The following is an 18678-nucleotide window of genomic DNA, read 5'->3' as shown; positions in this document are numbered from 1 at the left end:
AAGTAGCTTTTATAGGTTTTGGTTAGATAAACCATTTAACAAACAAACAAAAAAGAGAGGCAAACCAAGAAACAGACTCTTGACTATAGAGAACAAACTGGTGGTTACTGGAGGGGAAGTGGTTGGAGGTGGGAGGATGAAATAGGTAATACGGATTAAGGAAGGCAGGTGTTGCATGAAGTGATGAATCACTATATTGTACACCTGAAGCTAATATTACACTATATGTTAACTAACTGGAATGTAAATAAAAACTTGTGGGGGGGGAAAAAAGGAAAAAAAAGAAAAATCTTAGCCACATGCCTTTTGATTGAAGGGCTATAAAGTTAATTTCTAAAATGGTTTGTAACCTTTTAAGCAAGGTGTATTTTGTAGCTGTTAACTCATTATCTGTTTAGGCATTTCCTTGTTGAGGAAATGTACCCCCTTCATAAATATCATTTCCTAAAGATGCCCACTGCTTTTGAAAGTAGTGTCTGTCTTTAACAGTTTGTTATTCCATTTTGGTTATTTGATCATGCCTCCTGCCTTATTTTTCTTTTATAACCATAGAAATACTTACATTAAAATATGTTTACTGTTATTTTGTTTCTTAAAAATGTAAGGTATACCTTACATCTTTAGATGTATGTACCATTTCCAAAATTATATTTCAGTAACTAAGTTGGTGAATTGAAAAATGTTATATTCCTGGTAAGAGATGAATAAGAAATATTTGAGTACTATTTTATAACAACAAATATAAAGTTTAGAGTTCCATGGAAAGTTTTCACAGTGTATCTTTCCAGGTTTTTTCTTTGCCATTCTCTTCTTCACTGCTTCTCAGTATCACATTTCACTAATTTAGTCACATGCATCTACTTATGTCTCTAAGTCTTCTCATGGTATTCTCTCTTACAGATTTATCCATATTCCTCTCTGATTTTTCACCAGCAATCCAATCCATACTTAAATGTTATGTCCCTGTGTCACTTCTGTGAAACTCCCACTCACACAAGAACCCATTATTGCCCTCCTCTGCTACCTCAGCACTTGATATCTGTTCTGTCTGTTACACATGTCTTTTTATAGCCAGTTGTATTTATTTTTATCTCCCACACAGGACTGTGAGCTCCATTGTCTTTGATTACTTAGCATCAAGCCAAAAGCCTTATTCATAGTGGTTCTTCATTTACTGGGCAAAGGGATATCCTTTGGGCATGGCAAACCTGGGTTTATCAAGGAGCAAACCTACATTCTTTGCTATAAACTTGTAGTAACAGTACAAGTTTGAAAGGAAAAAGGCCATTGGATTGGGTTCAGGTACTTCAAATTATAGTATTTGGTTCTTTTTTAAGATTTTATTTATTTTTTGACAGAGCGAGAGAGGGAACACAAGCAGGGGGAGTGGGAGAGGAAGAAGCAGGCTTCTTGCGGAGCAGGGAACCCGATGTGGGGCTCGATCCCAGGACCCCGGGATCATGACCTGAGCCGAAGGCAGATGCTTAATGACTGAGCCACCCAGGTGCCCCTCAAATTACAGTTTTTAATCTCAGTTTTATTACTGCTATTCCATATGGCCAGTGGTGAATAAATCCTTAGCTTTCTAAATATAGAAAGATGTTGAAATATTGAGCACTGTAGGATCTTGTCTTTTTTTTTTTCTTTAAAGATTTTATTTATTTGACAGAGAGAGAGACAGCAAGAGAGGGAACACAAGCAGGGGGAGTTGGAGAGGGAGAAGCAGGCTCTCCGCCGAGCAGGGAGCCCGATGCAGGGCTTGATCCCAGGACCCTGGGATCAGGACCTGAGCCGAAGGCAGACGCTTAACGACTGAGCCACCCAGGCGCCCCTGTAGGATCTTTTTTCTCTTTCTTTCTTTTTTTTTCTTTTCTTTCTTTTCTCTCTTTTCTTTCTTCTCTTCTCTTTCTTCTCTTTTTCTTTTTTCTTTTCTTTCTTTTCTTCTTTTCCCCATCATTTCTTTTTGATAATGATGCTTTGTACTTAATTATCAATTTTGGTCTTTGTGTAAAAACCATGAGAAGCAAGGGTACAGCGATGTGCTATGGGCCTTTTATTTGTATATGTTTAAATTATTTTTCATTGTGCCTTAAACTTTCTAATTATAAAAGTATCATTTAGATAAATGCTTCTGATAGGAATTCCAACAAAATAAAGATACACAAAAGCAAAAAGACATCCTTAATTGTACTCTTAATATTCCATACTTCTTCACAGAGATCTTCATGATAGAGTCTGATTTGAATATTTTCATTCTTCTCTCTATACATTTGTGTTTAGATATAGATACTAATTTTAAAAAATGTAACTGGGATGGATATAATATGTATATGTGGGTGCCTGTGTGCACGTGTGTCTAGGTGTTTAATGACTTTTTTTTCTGACTTAACCATATGTCTTGGAGAGCCATATTAGTACCTGGTGATTGGTTTCCTTTTTTAATTGCTGTTAGCCATATTGTGGATATACATTATGGTAAAATAGAAAAACCCAGGGAACATAAGCAGCAAGGTATTTCATGTAATCAAGTGATAGCCCTTGAGGTGCTCAAACAAATTAATGTCTGACGAGTTGGGATAGTTAGCACAGAGCCTTAGCTTTGACTTGCTCATGTGAATTCTTTTTGCATCAATTTTTTAAATATTAATGTTTAAATGTTAAAATGTTTAAATCAAAACTTAAAAAAAGAATACAAAGTTCTGGCAATGAATCTCAACAGTGATAATTTCTTTTTTTCCTTTTTTTTTTGTTTTAAGATTTATTTATTTGCGGGGGGAGAGAGGGAGAGGGAGAGAGAGAAACTCATGCAGACTCCCCGCTGAGCACAGAGCCCAACCCTGAGATCATGACTTAACCAATGCCACCCAGGTGCCCCCAGTGATGATTTCTATAAGTTATCTCAGGGTATTTGTTACTGAGTTAATTAAATATTCCATTTTCTACTGTCAAGGATTCTTTGGCAGTAGTTGTCAGAATTTAATATTCTTTTATTCTGTTTTTGTTTAATATCTCTTGCCTTATTTTCATTAACATTTATTTGAAAACTTCATTTACTTATCATAAGATGAATTCTTTTTTCCAGCATCCAGTGTTGGATGAACCAATAGCAGAGGCTGTCTGTATTATAGCAGATATGGATAAATGGACTGTTCAAGTGGCCAGTAGCCAGAGACGAATGACAGATAATAAATTGGGAAAGGAAGTCTTGGTTTCCAGTCTTGTGTCCAACCTGCTTCATTCCACTCTTCAGCTTTATAAACATAACTTGTCTCCAAATTTTGTAAGTATGTATAAGGCTTGAATTATTTAGCACTCCGATAGGTGACTGAACTTTATTTAGTATGTGCCTATGTTGAACACTGCTGTTAGCTTCCTCATTGTTTCCCAGAAAAGAGATGTTATGGACTGAAGGTTTGTGTTTTTCTAAAATCCATGTGTTGAAGCCCTGATACCCAGTATGATGGTATTTGGAGATGGGCCTTTGGGAGGTAATCAGGGTTAGATTAGGTGATGAGGGTGGAGTCCTCATGATGGGATTCGTGGATCTCCTAAGAAAAGGAAGAGAGATTGTGAGCACAGAGCCAGAGACAGTCATCTGCGTGCCCAGGTGAGAGCTCTTGACAGAACTGGAACATGTTAGCACCCTGACCTTCACACTTCCAGCCTCCAGAACTGTGAAAAAATAATTCTCTGTTGTTTAAATCACTGAATCTGTGGCATTTTGTAATGGCAGCCCAAGGGGATGTGTACATGTCTATGTGTTGTATGGTTTCGGCAGCTAGAATTTGGTGCCTGACTAGTTTCATATAAGGTATGGACATGCAGTGTCCCCAAGCTTTGTGCAGAATGCCAGTGCTTTCTAGAGCCTCATTGTCCTGTTAGGACTTAGAATGAACACTCTTCGTAATACTGAATAACCTCTTACTGAAGACACCATTTCCAGCTTTCAAAGTTCTTCTTTTTCTTGTTAGGACAAATATAATACAGCTTACTTAAAAACCTCTGTAGATCAACTTGATAAAGGCCACATATGACAAAACCACAGCTAACCTTATTCTCATTGGTGAAATATTGAAAGTTTTACCCCTGTGATCACGGACAGGACATGGATGCCCACTTTCACCACTTCTTTTCATCAGCGTACTAACTAGAAAGCCCTAGCCAGAGCAGTTACGCAAGAAAAAGAAAGGCATCCAAATTGGAAAGGAAGAAGTAAAATTCTCTCTGCAGATGACCTAATCTTAAACGTAGAAAACTTGAAGATTCCACAAAAAAACTGATAGAGCTAAAAATGAATGCAGCAAAATTGCAAGATACAAAATCAGCATGCAAAGCTAGTTCCATTTACATACACTAGCAATGAACAGTCTAAAATGGAAGTTAAGAAAGCACTGTTAAAGAAGAACAAAGATGGAGGACTCACACCTCCCAATTACTCCAAAGTGACAATAATCAAAACAGTGTGATACTGGCATAAGGACAGACATATGGGTCAAAAGAATATAATAGCCCAAAAATAAACCCTTAGTTATATGGTCAGTTGGTTTTGGACAAGGGAGCCAAGACCATTCAAAGAGGAAAGGAGCCCTTGAAATAAACCATGCTGAGAAAACTGGATATCCATATGTAAAAGAATGAAGTTGAACCCTTACCTATTGCATGTACAGAAATGAACTCAAACTTGAATCTGACTTAAATTGAAACTTAAGTGCTTAAACTATGTAAAACTCTTCAAAGAAAGCATAGGGGATAATCCTTATGGCATTTGATTTGGCAGGGATTTCTTGGATTTAACACCAAAAGCACAGGCAACAAAAGTAAAAAACAGATACATGGGACTTTATCAATAATCAAAATTTTTGTTCACCAAAGGACACTATCAACAAGTGAAGAGACAATCTGCAGAGCAGGAGAAAATATTTGTAAATCATATATGTTCAAAGAGATTGGTATCCAGAGTAACAAAGAAAAACTCAATTTAAAAATAGGCAAATAGACATTTCTCTAAAGAAGTAGATATGGTCAATGAGCAAATGAAAAGATCTTCAGGAAAGTACATATCAAAACCACAGTGAGGTACTCCTTCACACCCGTAAGTGTGGCTATAATCAAAAACAAAAAACAAGTATTAGCCAAAATGTGGAGAAATTGGAACCCTTGTGCATCGCTGGTGGGAATGTAAAATGGTGCAGCTGCTGTGAAAAACACTTTGGCAGTTCTTCAAGAAGTTTAACATTGTATTGCCCTGTGATCCAGCAATTCTACCTGTGGTTTTATACTCAAAACAGTTGAAAGCAGGGACTCAAAAATTGTACCATCATGTTTATGGCAGCATTATTTGCAATAGCCAAAAGTTGAAAACACCTCATGTCCATTAACGAATGAATGGATAAACAAAATGTGGTATAATACATAGAATGGAATATTTCAGCCAAGCTAGGGAATGAAATTCTGATACATTCTGATACAATATGGATGAACCTTGAACACATTATGCTAAGTAGAATATGTGAAAAGGACAGATATTATAGGATTCTACTTAAACGAGGTCTCTAGAACAGGCAAATTCATAGAGACAGAAAGTAGATAGAGATTACCAAGGGCTTGGGGGAGGAGGGAATGAGGAGTTATTATATAATGGGTACAGAGTTAATGTTTGGGATAATGAAAAAAGTTCTGGAAATGGATAGCGATGATGGTTGCACAACATTGTGACTATACTTAATGCCACTGAATTGTATACTTAAAAATGGGTAATATGGGGGGTGCCTTGGTGACTCAGTCAGACATATGACGACTCTTGATCTCAGCTCAGGTCTTGATCTCAGGGTTGTGAGTTCAAGCCCTGCGTTGGGCTCTGTGCTGGGCGTGGAGCCTGCTTCTTAAAAAAAAGGGTAATACGGTAAATTCACAGATATATGTAAATTATATATACAGTTTATATATATATGTGTGTGTGTATAATTTCTATTTTGTTTTTCCAAGAAGAAAGTGGGTTTTTATTAGCAGTTTGGTGTTTTTTAAATTTTTTAAATATTTTTTTAAAATTTATTCATTTATGATACAGAGAAATACAGAGCGAGAGCATGAGCGGGGAGAGAGGCAGAGGGAGAGGGAGAGGCAGACTCCCCGCTGGGCTGGGAGCCTGATGTGGGGCTCGATCCCAGGACCCTGGGATTATGACCTGAGTCGAAGGCAGACACTTAGCCATCTGAGCCACCCAGATGCCCCTGGAGTTTTTTTAAGTAAGCTTCACACCTACTGTGAGGCTCAGACTCACAGCCCTAATAAGATCAGGAGTCCCACACACTACCGACTGAGCCAGCCAGGCGCCCCATTAGTAGTTTTAATAGTTGATTTTCATTGGAAAGGAATCCTCTGGAAGAATTCAGTGTTTTAACACCTGAAACTCATGCTTTTTTCTCAAATGTTATAGCATCAATTCACATGCAAAAATCACCTATTTTATTAAATTGAGCAAATTAATTGATAATAAGTGAAGTGTATGTGTTTTAGTTTTTAATGTTCTAGCTCAGAAACATCTGTCTTCTAGTAAGGACTACTGGGCATTTTCTGTGAGCTGTTGCTAACTTTTTTAACTCTCCACGGGAGAATGCAGCCTTTCCTGTGTAAATATATTTGAAATGCATCAATTTATGAGTGTTATATTTATCAAATTTGGAATAAAAACATTTTTTAAAGTTCTGGAAATGTGTAGTGGTGATAATTTCACTTTTTTTGGATGTACTTAATGCTTCTCAATTGTACACTTAAAAATGGTTAAAATGGTAAATTTTTTATTATGTATAATTTACCACATTTAAACAAAAACAAAAACTCTGTAGGATCTAAATCTTTGATATTAACTAGAAAAAAAATACAATCCTTCAGCTAAAATTATGTGCTTTAAAAATGTGCTCCAAATTTTAGTTTATGTAGGAAAAACTGAATTGTCATAAACATGATGCTTTGGAATTTGCCATTACTTCGACTTAGAAACCATTTTCTTACCTGGTTCTTGTTTCCCCCTTAACTGCAGTGTGTAATGCATCTTGAAGACCGATTACAGGAGTTATACTTCAAGAGCAAAATGCTGTCTGAGTACCTGAGGGGACAGATGCGTGTTCACGTCAAGGAGCTAGGAGTGGTTCTAGGGTATGTTTGTGGCTTTGTTTTCTTACTGCACTTTCTTTAGGCAAAGAATATTCCCCAGAATTGCCTTTTAGAAGTTGGACACTGTTTATCAGTTGGGTTGCTTTATACCATATAAAAGCAGATCCTTGGCTTCCACTGATCTGAAAGGCATTGTCCCTTATACTATTACAGTAAGTTGAGAAACTTGTAATTTACATATGTTGTAAACTCATCATTCCCAGCATCTGCCCTTCCATCCAAATGAGCTGACTGAAGTAACACTATTCTGTGGGTGGTAGTACATTATCTACATATTATTACTCCTTCTCCATTATCTTCATGTCTGTATGCTTTGCAGTTTTCCCTGGGAAGAGGACATTTTTTAAAAATGCTAACTGAAGGAGGAACAGGAAATTGGTGGGAAACACTGATTAGCACTTTTCGTTATATTTCGTAGTTACTTTGCCTATGTTCTATGGCTTCTTGTGTGTGTGTGTGTGTGTGTGTTTGTGAATTATTTCCCGAAATCCTAGTTGCATAAATTGAAACAAGCTAGAACCTTTTTAAATTAAACTTTTTAGAAGGAAGAGAGAATCAACATCGAGTAGCAATTGTGTCAGAAACGAAATTAAATTCTTTCATTAATACTATTCCTCATCATCTAGATTGGATATAGATGATTCTGTGTGTGTCATGCCTTTATTTAAAAAAATTTAGGGGCATCTGCGTGGCTCAGTCGTTAAGCGTCTGCCTTCGGCTCAGATCATGATCCCAGGTTCCTGGTATCGAGCCCCACATCGGGCTCCCTGCTCGGCAGGAAGCCTGCTTCTCCCTCTCCCACTCCCCCTGCTGTGTTCCCTCTCTCGCTGTGTCTCTTTCTGTCAAATAAATAAATAAAATCTTTAAAAAAAAATTTAAAAAACATAAAAAAATGTAAACTAGTTTTTATTTTTTTAAAGATTTTATTTATTTATTTATTTGAGAGAGAGAGAAAGAGCATGAGAGGGGACAGGGTCAGAGGGAGAAGCAGACTCCCCGCTGAGCAGGGAGCCCGATGCAGGACTCGATCCCAGGACTCCAGGATCATGACCTGAGCCGAAGGCAGTCGCTTAACCAACTGAGCCACCCAGGCGCCCTAAACTAGTTTTTAATGTAATATGCATATAACCAAATTTTACAGTGCATTTTGACATAAAATGAAAATTAAGTTGTCACTGTCTTTTCCCCAACATCTGATCCTCACCCAAACACAATTAATGAATTGTCTCTTCTTACAGAATTTTTAAAATATAAAAAGTATAAATTGGTTTACTTTCTGTATATCATTATGCAACTTGCCTTTTAATATATCGTGAATGTTCATATAAGTACATACTGATTTATCTCTTTACTTTTAATGGTTGTATAGCATTTCATTATATGGTAGAATTTATATTTTTAGGTTTTGTGCTATTACAAATCAATGCTGGAATGAATATAAATCTTTGAAGTTTGTAGGATAAATTCTTAGAAGTAGAATTTTTGGCTAAAGGACATGTGTATTAAATTTTTGATGGATATTGTTAGTTATTGTGATAGGTAATACTAAAGGTTGTCCAAAAAGTATCAGAATAAATTCTCGCAGACAGCAGGAAGCACACTCTTCCTACTGCTGGCTATTGTCAAGCTTTTTCATCTTTGTCAAGCAACTAGCTGAAAAAATGTAATGTGATTTTATTCAGATTTATTCTCTAACCGTGAATAAGCCTACATAACTTTTTCTATATTTATTGGCCACTTTTTTTCCTATAAATTATTCATGGTAGGATGTATTTTTAAGAAGCTTCCATTACAAAAAAAAGCAGCAGCTCCCATTACTTCTTCCCAGTACTTTTTTTTTTTAAAGATTTTATTTATTTCAGAGAGAGAAAGCGCAAGAGTGTGCACGCATGAGGGGGGAGGGGCAGAGGGAGAGGGACAGAATCTCAAGTGGCCTTCACTTGCCCTGAGTGCAGAGCCCAGTGTAGGGCTCTATCTCACGACCCTGAAATCATGATCAGAGCCGAAACCAAGAGTTGGATGCTTTACTGACTGAGCCACCAGGCGCCCCCAAGTACTTCTATAAAAACATTTGTATCCAGAATAGTATGGGTGGACACATTTATTCTATTATTAGACTTTATTGTATTTCTTAAGATACTGTCCCTTGCTCTGATGCCTGGTCTATTAGCAGATCAGTGAGATGCTTTCCAACATCCATGACTTTGTTACTATTGGGTTTCAGTGGCTTTCTTTTTAAAAAAATCTTTTGTTCTGGTTTTTACTTACTGAAACATTTCCAGTTTGTGTTATCTTCAACTCCCTTTTTACCCTTTTCCCTTTGGCCCAAGTGGCTTAGGTTCTTGACTGCTAAGATATGGTATGTAGCATTTATTACCTGTAAGACGATGTTTTGGTTATAGAAAGCCTAAACTGAGATTTTTGTTTTCTTTATTTCAGGATTGAATCCAGTGATCTTCCTCTTCTGGCTGCTGTAGCAAGCACTCACTCTCCATATGTTGCTCAGATACTCCTTTAATATAAAGGTTGTAAGAAATTAACTTTGGTAGAAAGTTAAACAGAAACCAAGGAAGTAGATGCAACATTCATTTATGGCAGTTTTTTTCCCTGTTAGACTTCGATCTGAATGAGTCAAATGCCTGGGTATCCTGCGTTGCAGTACATATTGTGTGATCATTGGATTGCTTTTTCCTTTTGGTTGGACTTTTGGGTGGTTGTATACTTTTAACCAAGTGAAATACAGCATAAATAATTTTGAGGGAAAGCATTTGAAAAAGCCAAAGTGTAGAAATTTCTAAATGAGTAACATCAAGGAATTTCATATGATCACTCCCATGTTGCCACGCTCATAAATAGCAATGGATGTCTCACGATTAAATGGCTCAGCAATAGTCATTTCATTAGTTTTAATTCCTTATTTCTAAGGTATGGATAGATCTATAAAAGCTTGATTATTTGTTCTTTTGTTTTTCAATTCAAAATAGTAATTTTGGGGTATTTCTCAAAGTATTTTAAACAGCCTGTTAGTTATAGTAAATCCAGAATAATGAGTGTAAATGTGTGTATGTTATCCACCCAAGTGTACATATGTATCTATTTTTTAAAATAGCCGTGGTAGAAATACAAGATTGATTGGTAAACATACCTTTTTTTAAAATAATATTTTCAACTAGTATAAATTGTAAATAGTGTTTAAATGTTACTCTCTGGTGAATTTTCTGTTCACACACCCTAAACTATAACTAAAGCCAGTCTTTTTTTAAGGCTGAGGAATGTAGATTCCCAAAATAAGAATACTACTTTATACCATTTGTTTTGTTTATAAGTATAAGCTAATTCTTAAAAATGTTAATATTTACATATTTGCATCTAATTTAATAAGTGAAAATTAGGATTAAAAATTACACCAAAGCATTGGGAAAAATACTACTATTTTCTTTAAAAGTGCTCAGGTAGCCAAGGCCTTTGCTTTCAGTATCAGCCCTTCTTGAACCCACAGGAACTGAATATTTGTTTCACTGCTTCATAATATTCAGTTTACACTAATAGAGCTCATTTTAACTCTTAAAATTATTCTCTTTTCTCTAACAGCCCTTCTCTTCCAAAATCTAATTTTTTTCAAATATTTTCACTTTTCAGTTGTTAATGTTTTTGTATATATTGTCGAGTGTTGCTTATGAGAAAGGCTAACATGGAACCAAACTCTTGTAAGTAATGTAAATAGAAAGATGGGTAGATAAAGTTTTCAGTATGCTCTACTACCTCAGTTTACTTGAATACTACATTATAGCTTATTCTTTACTTATCTGATCTAAGATACTTTTAGTATATGTGCTGCCGAAGCGAGCACTAAGATACTTTTAATGCTAGACGTGAAGTTGGTTTCTGCTTTCATGGACTATTTTCATCGTAATTAATTGATTAGCTTAAAAGCCCACTTGTTTATTCTCTTACTAAGTATAATTACTGTATAATACATTCATTCTTGCTGTTTGAATTTTTAGTAATTAAGGAAAATTTCTGTGGTTTGTTTAGTCTTTGGCCTTGAATTTATAGTGCTGGGTCACATTTTGCCTTGTTCTTTATGTATTCAAGAAATCTCCAACTAGACAAGAAATGGTTGTTTTGATGGAGTGTAAACCTGAAATCGTGCCTGCAATCACTTTTGCCCCTGAGTCCTATCAGCTGGTCCCAGTTAGTACCGGAGTCTCCCGTGGATGACTTGCTGCCAAAGAGTATTTATGGATCTGTTTTCTTTGGCTTAATTTTCTTGTTCCATTAATTATTGAAATTCTTCCCTCTTTTATTGTTTGGAATTCTATGAATCAGTCTCTTTGGCAGAATTCAGAATATAGACAGATTAGTAGGTGGGCCATTATTTTTTGATTGTAGTTGAGAATGATATGTACCAGGTAGATAATATCTGTTTTTGCTTGTTTCTTTTTTTAATTAATCATCAAACTATTTCAAGTCCTGTTTGAAATCTCTGTCATTTAGGAAATTTAGTCTTCCAAAATGGATGGCCCATGCTACCGTTACTTTTAAAAAGTAAGCTTAACGGGGCGCCTGGGTGGCTCAGTTGGTTAAGTGTCTGCCTTTGGCTCAGGTCATGATCCCGGGGTCCTGCCTGCTTCTCCCTCTCCTCTCCCTCTCACTATCTCTCTCAAATAAATAGATACATAAATAAAATCTTCAAAAAAATAATAAAACTAAGCTTTGCTCAGAAGGAAGAGGCCTATAGTTTCTTATAGAATCATTAATCCTTATAGGATTCCTGAGTTTTATAATTCCTAACCCTCTGTAATTTCTACTACCTTCATCATAGTCTTGTTTTTCCTTACACAAAGCCCAAGGAATGAGCTGCTACTTCTTTAAAGTGTGATCATTATGATGAATGTGAAAAGAGTTTTGGCCTGTTCAAAATAATTTTTTCAACTTCCTACGGTACAGACAGATATGGGTTACATATTTTAAAAACCTGTTTGTTTCAACAGGAAATAAAAAAAACTTGCAACAGGAAATGAAAAAGGGATCTTTTACATTATAGATTTAAAACTAATTTTTCCTTGTATATAAACTAATTGGTTTGATTTGAAATATTCCTGGCTTTTATTAATATGTCTTAATATTGAGTTTGAAAATGTTAAGTGCAATAAACATACTAGCACAGATCTTATTTTGTTGCAGTTGGCATACACTGGGGATGATCACTTTAAAAAAAAAAAGATTTTACACAATGCCTACTTCTGGTGGATGTCTTATAAGATTGTTCTGCTTTCTCTAAGTTATTTAGATGGTGGGATATGTAAAATGTATATACTTGTTCCTTGTTCTGTATACATTTCTCAAATGTACACCTGTATTATAATAACCTCCCAGTTCTAGGGGAAATTTGTGCAATAAATACACGTCAATTTGATGGACGATATTGGTCTTTATTTCATGTGTAAATAAGGTATAGGTAATATCATGGACTCTGGTGTCTGCTCACTTGTATTCTTTTCACAAGTGTGGCACTTCTAGATATGTGACCTTGTTCATAATGTCCTTCTTTAATCCCAAATTTCTTTACTGGTATTTAGTAGAATCTACTTTCTGAGGTGGTTGTGCGAATCAAGTGAAATAATGAACATCAAAAATTTATCTCAGTGCATGGCACACCCCATGTGCTCAATAATTCTTGGCTGTTGCTATTACTGGGTAATCTGTCCAGCCTCCCCACTATGGCCCCCAGCTGTTGTGGGGAGAATTTAACATTATGTTCTTATGAATGAAAATATAGTCACAAAAAATATACTGGTATAATGTTCCCTTTGACCTGTTCCTCATAATGACAAATAGAAAATTTCTTTAACTGAAAACAAACTAAAATTCATTTAAAACTTAGAAGAAGCCATGTAAACCAGTTAAGAACATGGTATTCAGTACAAATTACCATTGACTTTCTTTTTTTACTTTTTTAATTTTTTTTTTAAAGATTTTTTATTTATTTATTTGACACAGAGATAGGGAGAGTGAGAGAGAGAGCACAAGCACGGGAAGCAGCAGGCAGGCAGAGGGAGAGGGAGAAGCAGGCTCCCCATGGAGCAAGGAGCCTGATTCGGGCCCGATCCCAGGACCCCAGGATCACGACCTGAGCCGAAGGCAGCCGTTTAAATCAACTGAGCCACCCAGGTGCCGCACCACTGACTTTACAATTGAACCAAATATCGGCCAGTTGGTTTGTTTACTGATTTGCATGTGACTCTGAGCAAGTCTATCCTCTTCATCTTCATTATAGGGTAAGTAAGCTCTTTCATCAGTCCAGAGTGCCTGCTCTGCAGCAGTGATTCAGCCCTGAGTAGGCTGTTGAGATGCTACCTTATGTTACTCAGGCCAGTAGATTTGGGCAGAGTTATATCAAGAGGAAGCATTAGACCAGTGGCTTTTTGTAGTGCCTGTTTTCATATCATTTTATATATATCACTCTTATATTTGACCAAAGAAAATAAGTGCACTATTTTAAAGCAGAGAGGAAGTGTCAAGTATTTGGGAAGCATCCATCAGGTATTTTAGAGGTTTATAACTGGTACCTGTATTGATATGTGCTGTTCCCACATACAAATTTAGAGAAATCTTGGGAGTAGCATAGAGGAGTGATTTTGGTAGTAAGAATCTGAAACACAGACTTTAATCTGAGATCATACAGACTTTCCATGAGGGTTTGTTTTGTTTCTCAGACCAGAATGGTTTCCACCTAGTATGTGGTGACAAATGTATTGTAAAAGATTATCTGGTATTCGTTTGTTTTTGCCGTTAGGATGGCACATGGAACCAAACCTGAGGTGAAGGTGCAAGGGGCGGGGGGGGAGCTGGGAATTGTAGCTTTGAGTAAAAAGGCAAAGGTTAGAGAGTGTAGTGCTTCTTATCCTTGCTTTGGAGTGCAGACCATGGACTTGGTCTTGTTTGTTCTAGGTTTAACCTTTGACACATCCCTTAAAAAAAAAAAAGAAATACAAGCAGTCCAAAAGAGATTTTTAAAGAATATCTGAAATTTCCACCCACTATTTGTCAGGAGAACTTTGGTGGTCTTAAAGCATATGCTCAGAGCTTCCACCAACCCCCACTACGTAGTTTCCTGAGACTTGGTCCCTTTTAATTCTTTTAAAAGGGACTCTGGTCAAAGTGAGCCTAGACCAATCCCTTCATTAAATTACAGACAGATCTCTGGGTTAACACTGATTAGACCTCCCATGGATAAATCTGTATTTACTCTTAAGGAGAGTACTAAGTTGGAGAGGCTTGAGCTTCCTTGTTTTCCAAGTGACTATTTTAACAAGGGCAGTCCAAAAATAATCTTGGTATTCACCTCAGTGCTCATCTCTTCAGATTCTTGGTAAAGGCAATGTTACCTAAATTGTCTCAGAGGGAGTCACATTGTTGAAATGTGTAAATATAAGGGAGATATTTTCTCAAGAAACTTGTGATGCCACTCTTGTGTCACACAGTTATTCCAGCACTCACAAGTCGGCGAAGGGGCTGGAATTAAGTGGGGTCAGACTAGTTCAGAACCTGAGTTAGTTTAGTTTTTAAACCTCGTCACATACTAGAAACACCTAGGTAGCTTTTGAGAAATACTAATTCCTAGACCCCACCCTCAGATTCTGATTTAATGACCATAACTGACTTTATGGATTTGGGCGAAAACATGCTTTTTTTTTTTTCCTCTAGTAGTGACTCCATTTCCCAACATACTCCAAATCTCAAGTCTTTACTGCATTCCAAGTGCTATTAAAACCAGTGCTCTTTACTACCATATTTTTGTTGGTTTGCTCTTTTTTGGTAAGATAGCCATTCTGAGCATGTCTGCCTAATTAGGATTCGGTTTTGCATAAAACATTTGCTTCACCAGACCTCTTTCTTTGCCATTAGAGAACAATCAAGTGCCCTTTTTTTTTTTTTAACAGCAAAATCCCCTCTTAATTACTTAGTATCCTTAGATAATTCCATTTGTTCATTCAACAAATACTCACTGAGCACCTGTTACATGCTGGGCACAAGTCTGAGTGCCAGCTATATGCAGTAAATAACACAAACCTTCTTGTGTTCTTAGGGAATTTACATATTTCCCACTGGTGGGAGAGACAGATGAAAATATGGTATCAGATTGTGGTAAGTATAATGAAAAATAAAGTAGGGTAAGGAATTAAGATTTTTTTTTTTAAAGAATTAACCATGTTTTGTTTTTCCTAGAATTTAATAAACTGCTTGCATTCAGAACCATTATTTTTCCTTTCAGATACCAGGTAGTACTGGTGAATACTATCCTAGAGGTTGCCTTTTCTCTGAAAATAGCTATTAGAGTTTTCACTGTCTATTCACTTTTTTCAGCTTAGCAGAGCACAATATAAGATGGTAAGGACATTTCAAAGTGTGCTTAAGTTTAGATTTGCGTAGTTACCATGGACATTTATTGTTTTTACTATTGCTGTCTTATGATAAAGCTAATAAAGTTATTTTTGTGTAATTTTTTCATGAAATATATAGAAAAATCAATATACACTAATGTAACCATAACTTAGGTCAAGAAACAAATCAGTTCTAGTAACCTAGAAGCCCCTTCCTCCATGTGCCCTAATCCTGATCATAATCCTAACATTTTTGTACCTACAGTCTGATTTTTGTGAACATCCTCTCCTTTTTTCTTTCTACTGCATCCCTATGTGATATAATTTAATTTTGCTTGTATTTGAGCCCTGTGTTATAATTACACTTCATGTTTTGTTTTGCTTTTTTCCCTCTCAACATTACGGTGGAGATTCATCCACTGAATCCAGTGGTATATTCATTCTGTTACTGGTGGACATTGGTGTTATTGGTTTTGTTCATCTTTTCTAGTGTACATGGTATTCTTCAGGACATATTATCAAGGACTGGATTTGCTGTGAAAGGGTATTTTTCAGCTTTACTAGATGATTTTTTCTGCCAAAGCATTTCCCAGTTTACACATACAACTGCAATTCGTGACAGTTCTTGTTGCACCTCTTCATGAATACATAAATGTGTTTCTTAAAGTTACTAATGAAAAAAAATTAGGCGTTAAAAATCTTTCCAGTTCTTCACACTTTAATTTCTGCTTCAGAGAAATCACTTTTCAGAGGTAAAGTAATAAAGAGTGTAGGCAACATCCGAAGTACTGCACATGTATTATGTCATGTAAGAGAATCCCAAAGCAATGGGTCCTTTACTAGTCCCATTTTACAGGTAAGGAAACTGAAGTTAAGAGATATTAAATAACTTCAACTGGTATAAATAGAAATGGCCTATTAAAGACACAAAATCAGATGTTTGCCTGTAAGGTCTAAGCTCATGGTTGTCATGCTTTAATTCCTTACCCCCCTTTCAAATATTTATGTGGCCCTAGAAAATGATCCTTGAAGAATGGAAGGGCTAATGTTTGTGATCCTTGGCAGATCTTTGAGAGGATGTTTATACACACAAAAAAATGACGAAAATGGGTCATTGCAATTCTTTGTGATCTCTCCACAATTACTTTATTTCCAGAATGGCTGAGCCACAACTTCCCTGGTAGGGTTTTTGACCTATATTCAAAAAAGAAATGTGCTAATATTATGTTGAAAACTTCGTTTGGGCAAGCCCAACGACCAACAGAAAACAAAACTATTAATATCAGCCATCATTACCAGATTCCAGAAATGTCAATGTTGCAGCCTGAATTCTCCTTTCCCTTTTGTTACTCTAAAATATTTTAATTCTTAGCACGTCATTAGAAAACTGAATAACGTCATAATCATAAATCTCTTTTAATTATTGAGTTAACTATGCTAACTGCTGTGAGAAATACTAAGATGTACCTAGATGTGGCATACAAATCTCAGGAAGCTTAAAATTCATTAAAAAGAACATGCCTATGATGGCTACCAGTTAAGGAATTTTGAGACCAGTGCGGCCCATCAATGCGCTAAAGGGACGGCAGTGAAAAATACTGTTCTAGAACGAATGGGTTCTGGAATTCTATCAGTCTTCTCACAGTGAAAACCTAATCTGCAGGTGCCTGGCTATCCTGAAGAGTGGTCTGTTTTTCTTACCAAGGGACCAGTAAATAAATGGAAATTGGCTTTATTCGCTCTGTTGGGAAACAGGCTAGTATATAAAATGTAGTGCGAAACTGGTCACTCCTGAGTCCAGGCGGCCCTAAATCCTCCCCCCGCCCCCGGCCCCAGGAAAGGGCTGAGCTGAGCGAGGGCTGCCTGGGCATTGGTTATGTGAAAAAGTACACACCTGACTTCGCGAACCAGCACTAACTGGGAGCTGGCCTCAGGACCAGCGCCCAATTCCTGCTCAAGGCCGCGACACTTTAATTTCTCTGCCCCGATCTCAGTACGTCCGTAATGGACAGGGCAAGTACTTTCTGACGGCCTCCTTCCACAAGAGATTTCGTTTTATTAAAAGAGACACAGGGAAGAGTCAGTGAACTTCCTCGTTCGCGAAACGGCAGCGACGATTCCTGCACTTTCTCCAAGGGAGGGGTGTCAGCGTTGCAGAACTGGAGTTTAGCTCCAAGTCTGGCCACACCCTGAGCTTCCGGACTAGGGCACAAACAGAACCCTCCCCCCACAACACTTACCCTTACGGTTTGGCCCCAACAGGCTATTTTTGCTCAGTCCCTCGCAGCGCGTTTCCGGTCCCTGCACCGGAAGTTGGAACGGCCGAAACCGCAAATCCGAGGCGGATCCCGTGACTGGTTCAGGTGAGATCTCGCGACGTGTCTTCAAATCTCACGAAGAAGAGTCGGAAGAGGCCTAACTGCACCGCCCCAGTTTTTACGTCACCGCGGAGACACGCCCTTGGGCGCTCGTTTGCGTGCTCGCCCTGCTGCGCATGCGCACCCGCCCTCCTTCCGCCCCCGTGCGGGCTTCCCTCTGGCCAGTCGCGCGTGGGCTGAGGCCCTGGGCGGGCGTTGCGAAGGCTTGTTTGCTCGAGCGCAGACCCTGGGGCGGTCAGGAGTTCTTTACCTCGGGGGTGGAGGGTGCAGACCCCCTACCTGAGGTGAATGTGCTGTCTCGTGGACTGCTAAGGGCAGGCTGGGGAGCAGGGGGGCCGGCGCCGCGGCCATGAACTCACCCGTGGACCCCGGCGCTAGGCAGGCGCTGAAGAAGAAGCCTCCCGAGCGGACCCCCGAGGTAAGGCTGGCTGACGCTAGAGCGCGTCCCACTGTCCAACGGACAGCATCCTCCTGTCGGTCCGAAAGCTGCGGCGACTGTCCCCTTGCCGGAGCCTCGCACCTGCTGCCAGTATATCTGTTCTCTGCGTTCCCCCCTCCCCCCCCCAAGGCCCTTCTCGCCGGGGTGATGACCGCCTTTCCTGCTTGAGGTGTAATCTTCCCGCACACCCGTCTTTGCCGGTAACTTCCTAGTGTTTTCGATAAGAAGACACCATAACAAAATCGTATTTTCTCAGGGCAAAATGTGGGTCTCGGCGTGAGAGTGTCCCTAGGTAGATAGA

At 38.0% G+C, this 18678-nt stretch overlaps 2 protein-coding genes across 8 annotated transcripts in view; both read left to right on the top strand.

Moving 5' to 3' along the window:
- The window catches only part of FNIP1 (folliculin interacting protein 1), a 160896-nt gene extending 149112 nt beyond the window's left edge, over positions 1-11784 (top strand). For all 3 annotated transcript variants that reach the window (XM_044917080.1, XM_021701872.1, XM_021701870.1), the window contains 3 exons: positions 3083-3280; positions 7040-7155; positions 9613-11784. In XM_044917080.1, coding sequence (XP_044773015.1) covers positions 3083-3280; positions 7040-7155; positions 9613-9691 — 393 coding nt within the window. In that variant the 3' untranslated portion in view covers positions 9692-11784. The remainder of the gene's footprint in view (positions 1-3082; positions 3281-7039; positions 7156-9612) is intronic.
- Positions 11785-18196: 6412 nt separating this feature from the next.
- The window catches only part of RAPGEF6 (Rap guanine nucleotide exchange factor 6), a 198932-nt gene continuing 198450 nt past the window's right edge, over positions 18197-18678 (top strand). For all 5 annotated transcript variants that reach the window (XM_044917076.1, XM_044917078.1, XM_044917077.1 and 2 more), the window contains exon 1: positions 18197-18356. In XM_044917076.1, coding sequence (XP_044773011.1) covers positions 18288-18356 — 69 coding nt within the window. In that variant the 5' untranslated portion in view covers positions 18197-18287. The remainder of the gene's footprint in view (positions 18357-18678) is intronic.

Source organism: Neomonachus schauinslandi, chromosome 7 (genome assembly GCF_002201575.2).
Source record: "Neomonachus schauinslandi chromosome 7, ASM220157v2, whole genome shotgun sequence".
NCBI lineage: Eukaryota > Metazoa > Chordata > Mammalia > Carnivora > Phocidae > Neomonachus > Neomonachus schauinslandi.
The sequence above is the reverse complement of the archived record's forward strand: the minus strand, read 5'-3'. Positions and strand labels throughout refer to the sequence as shown.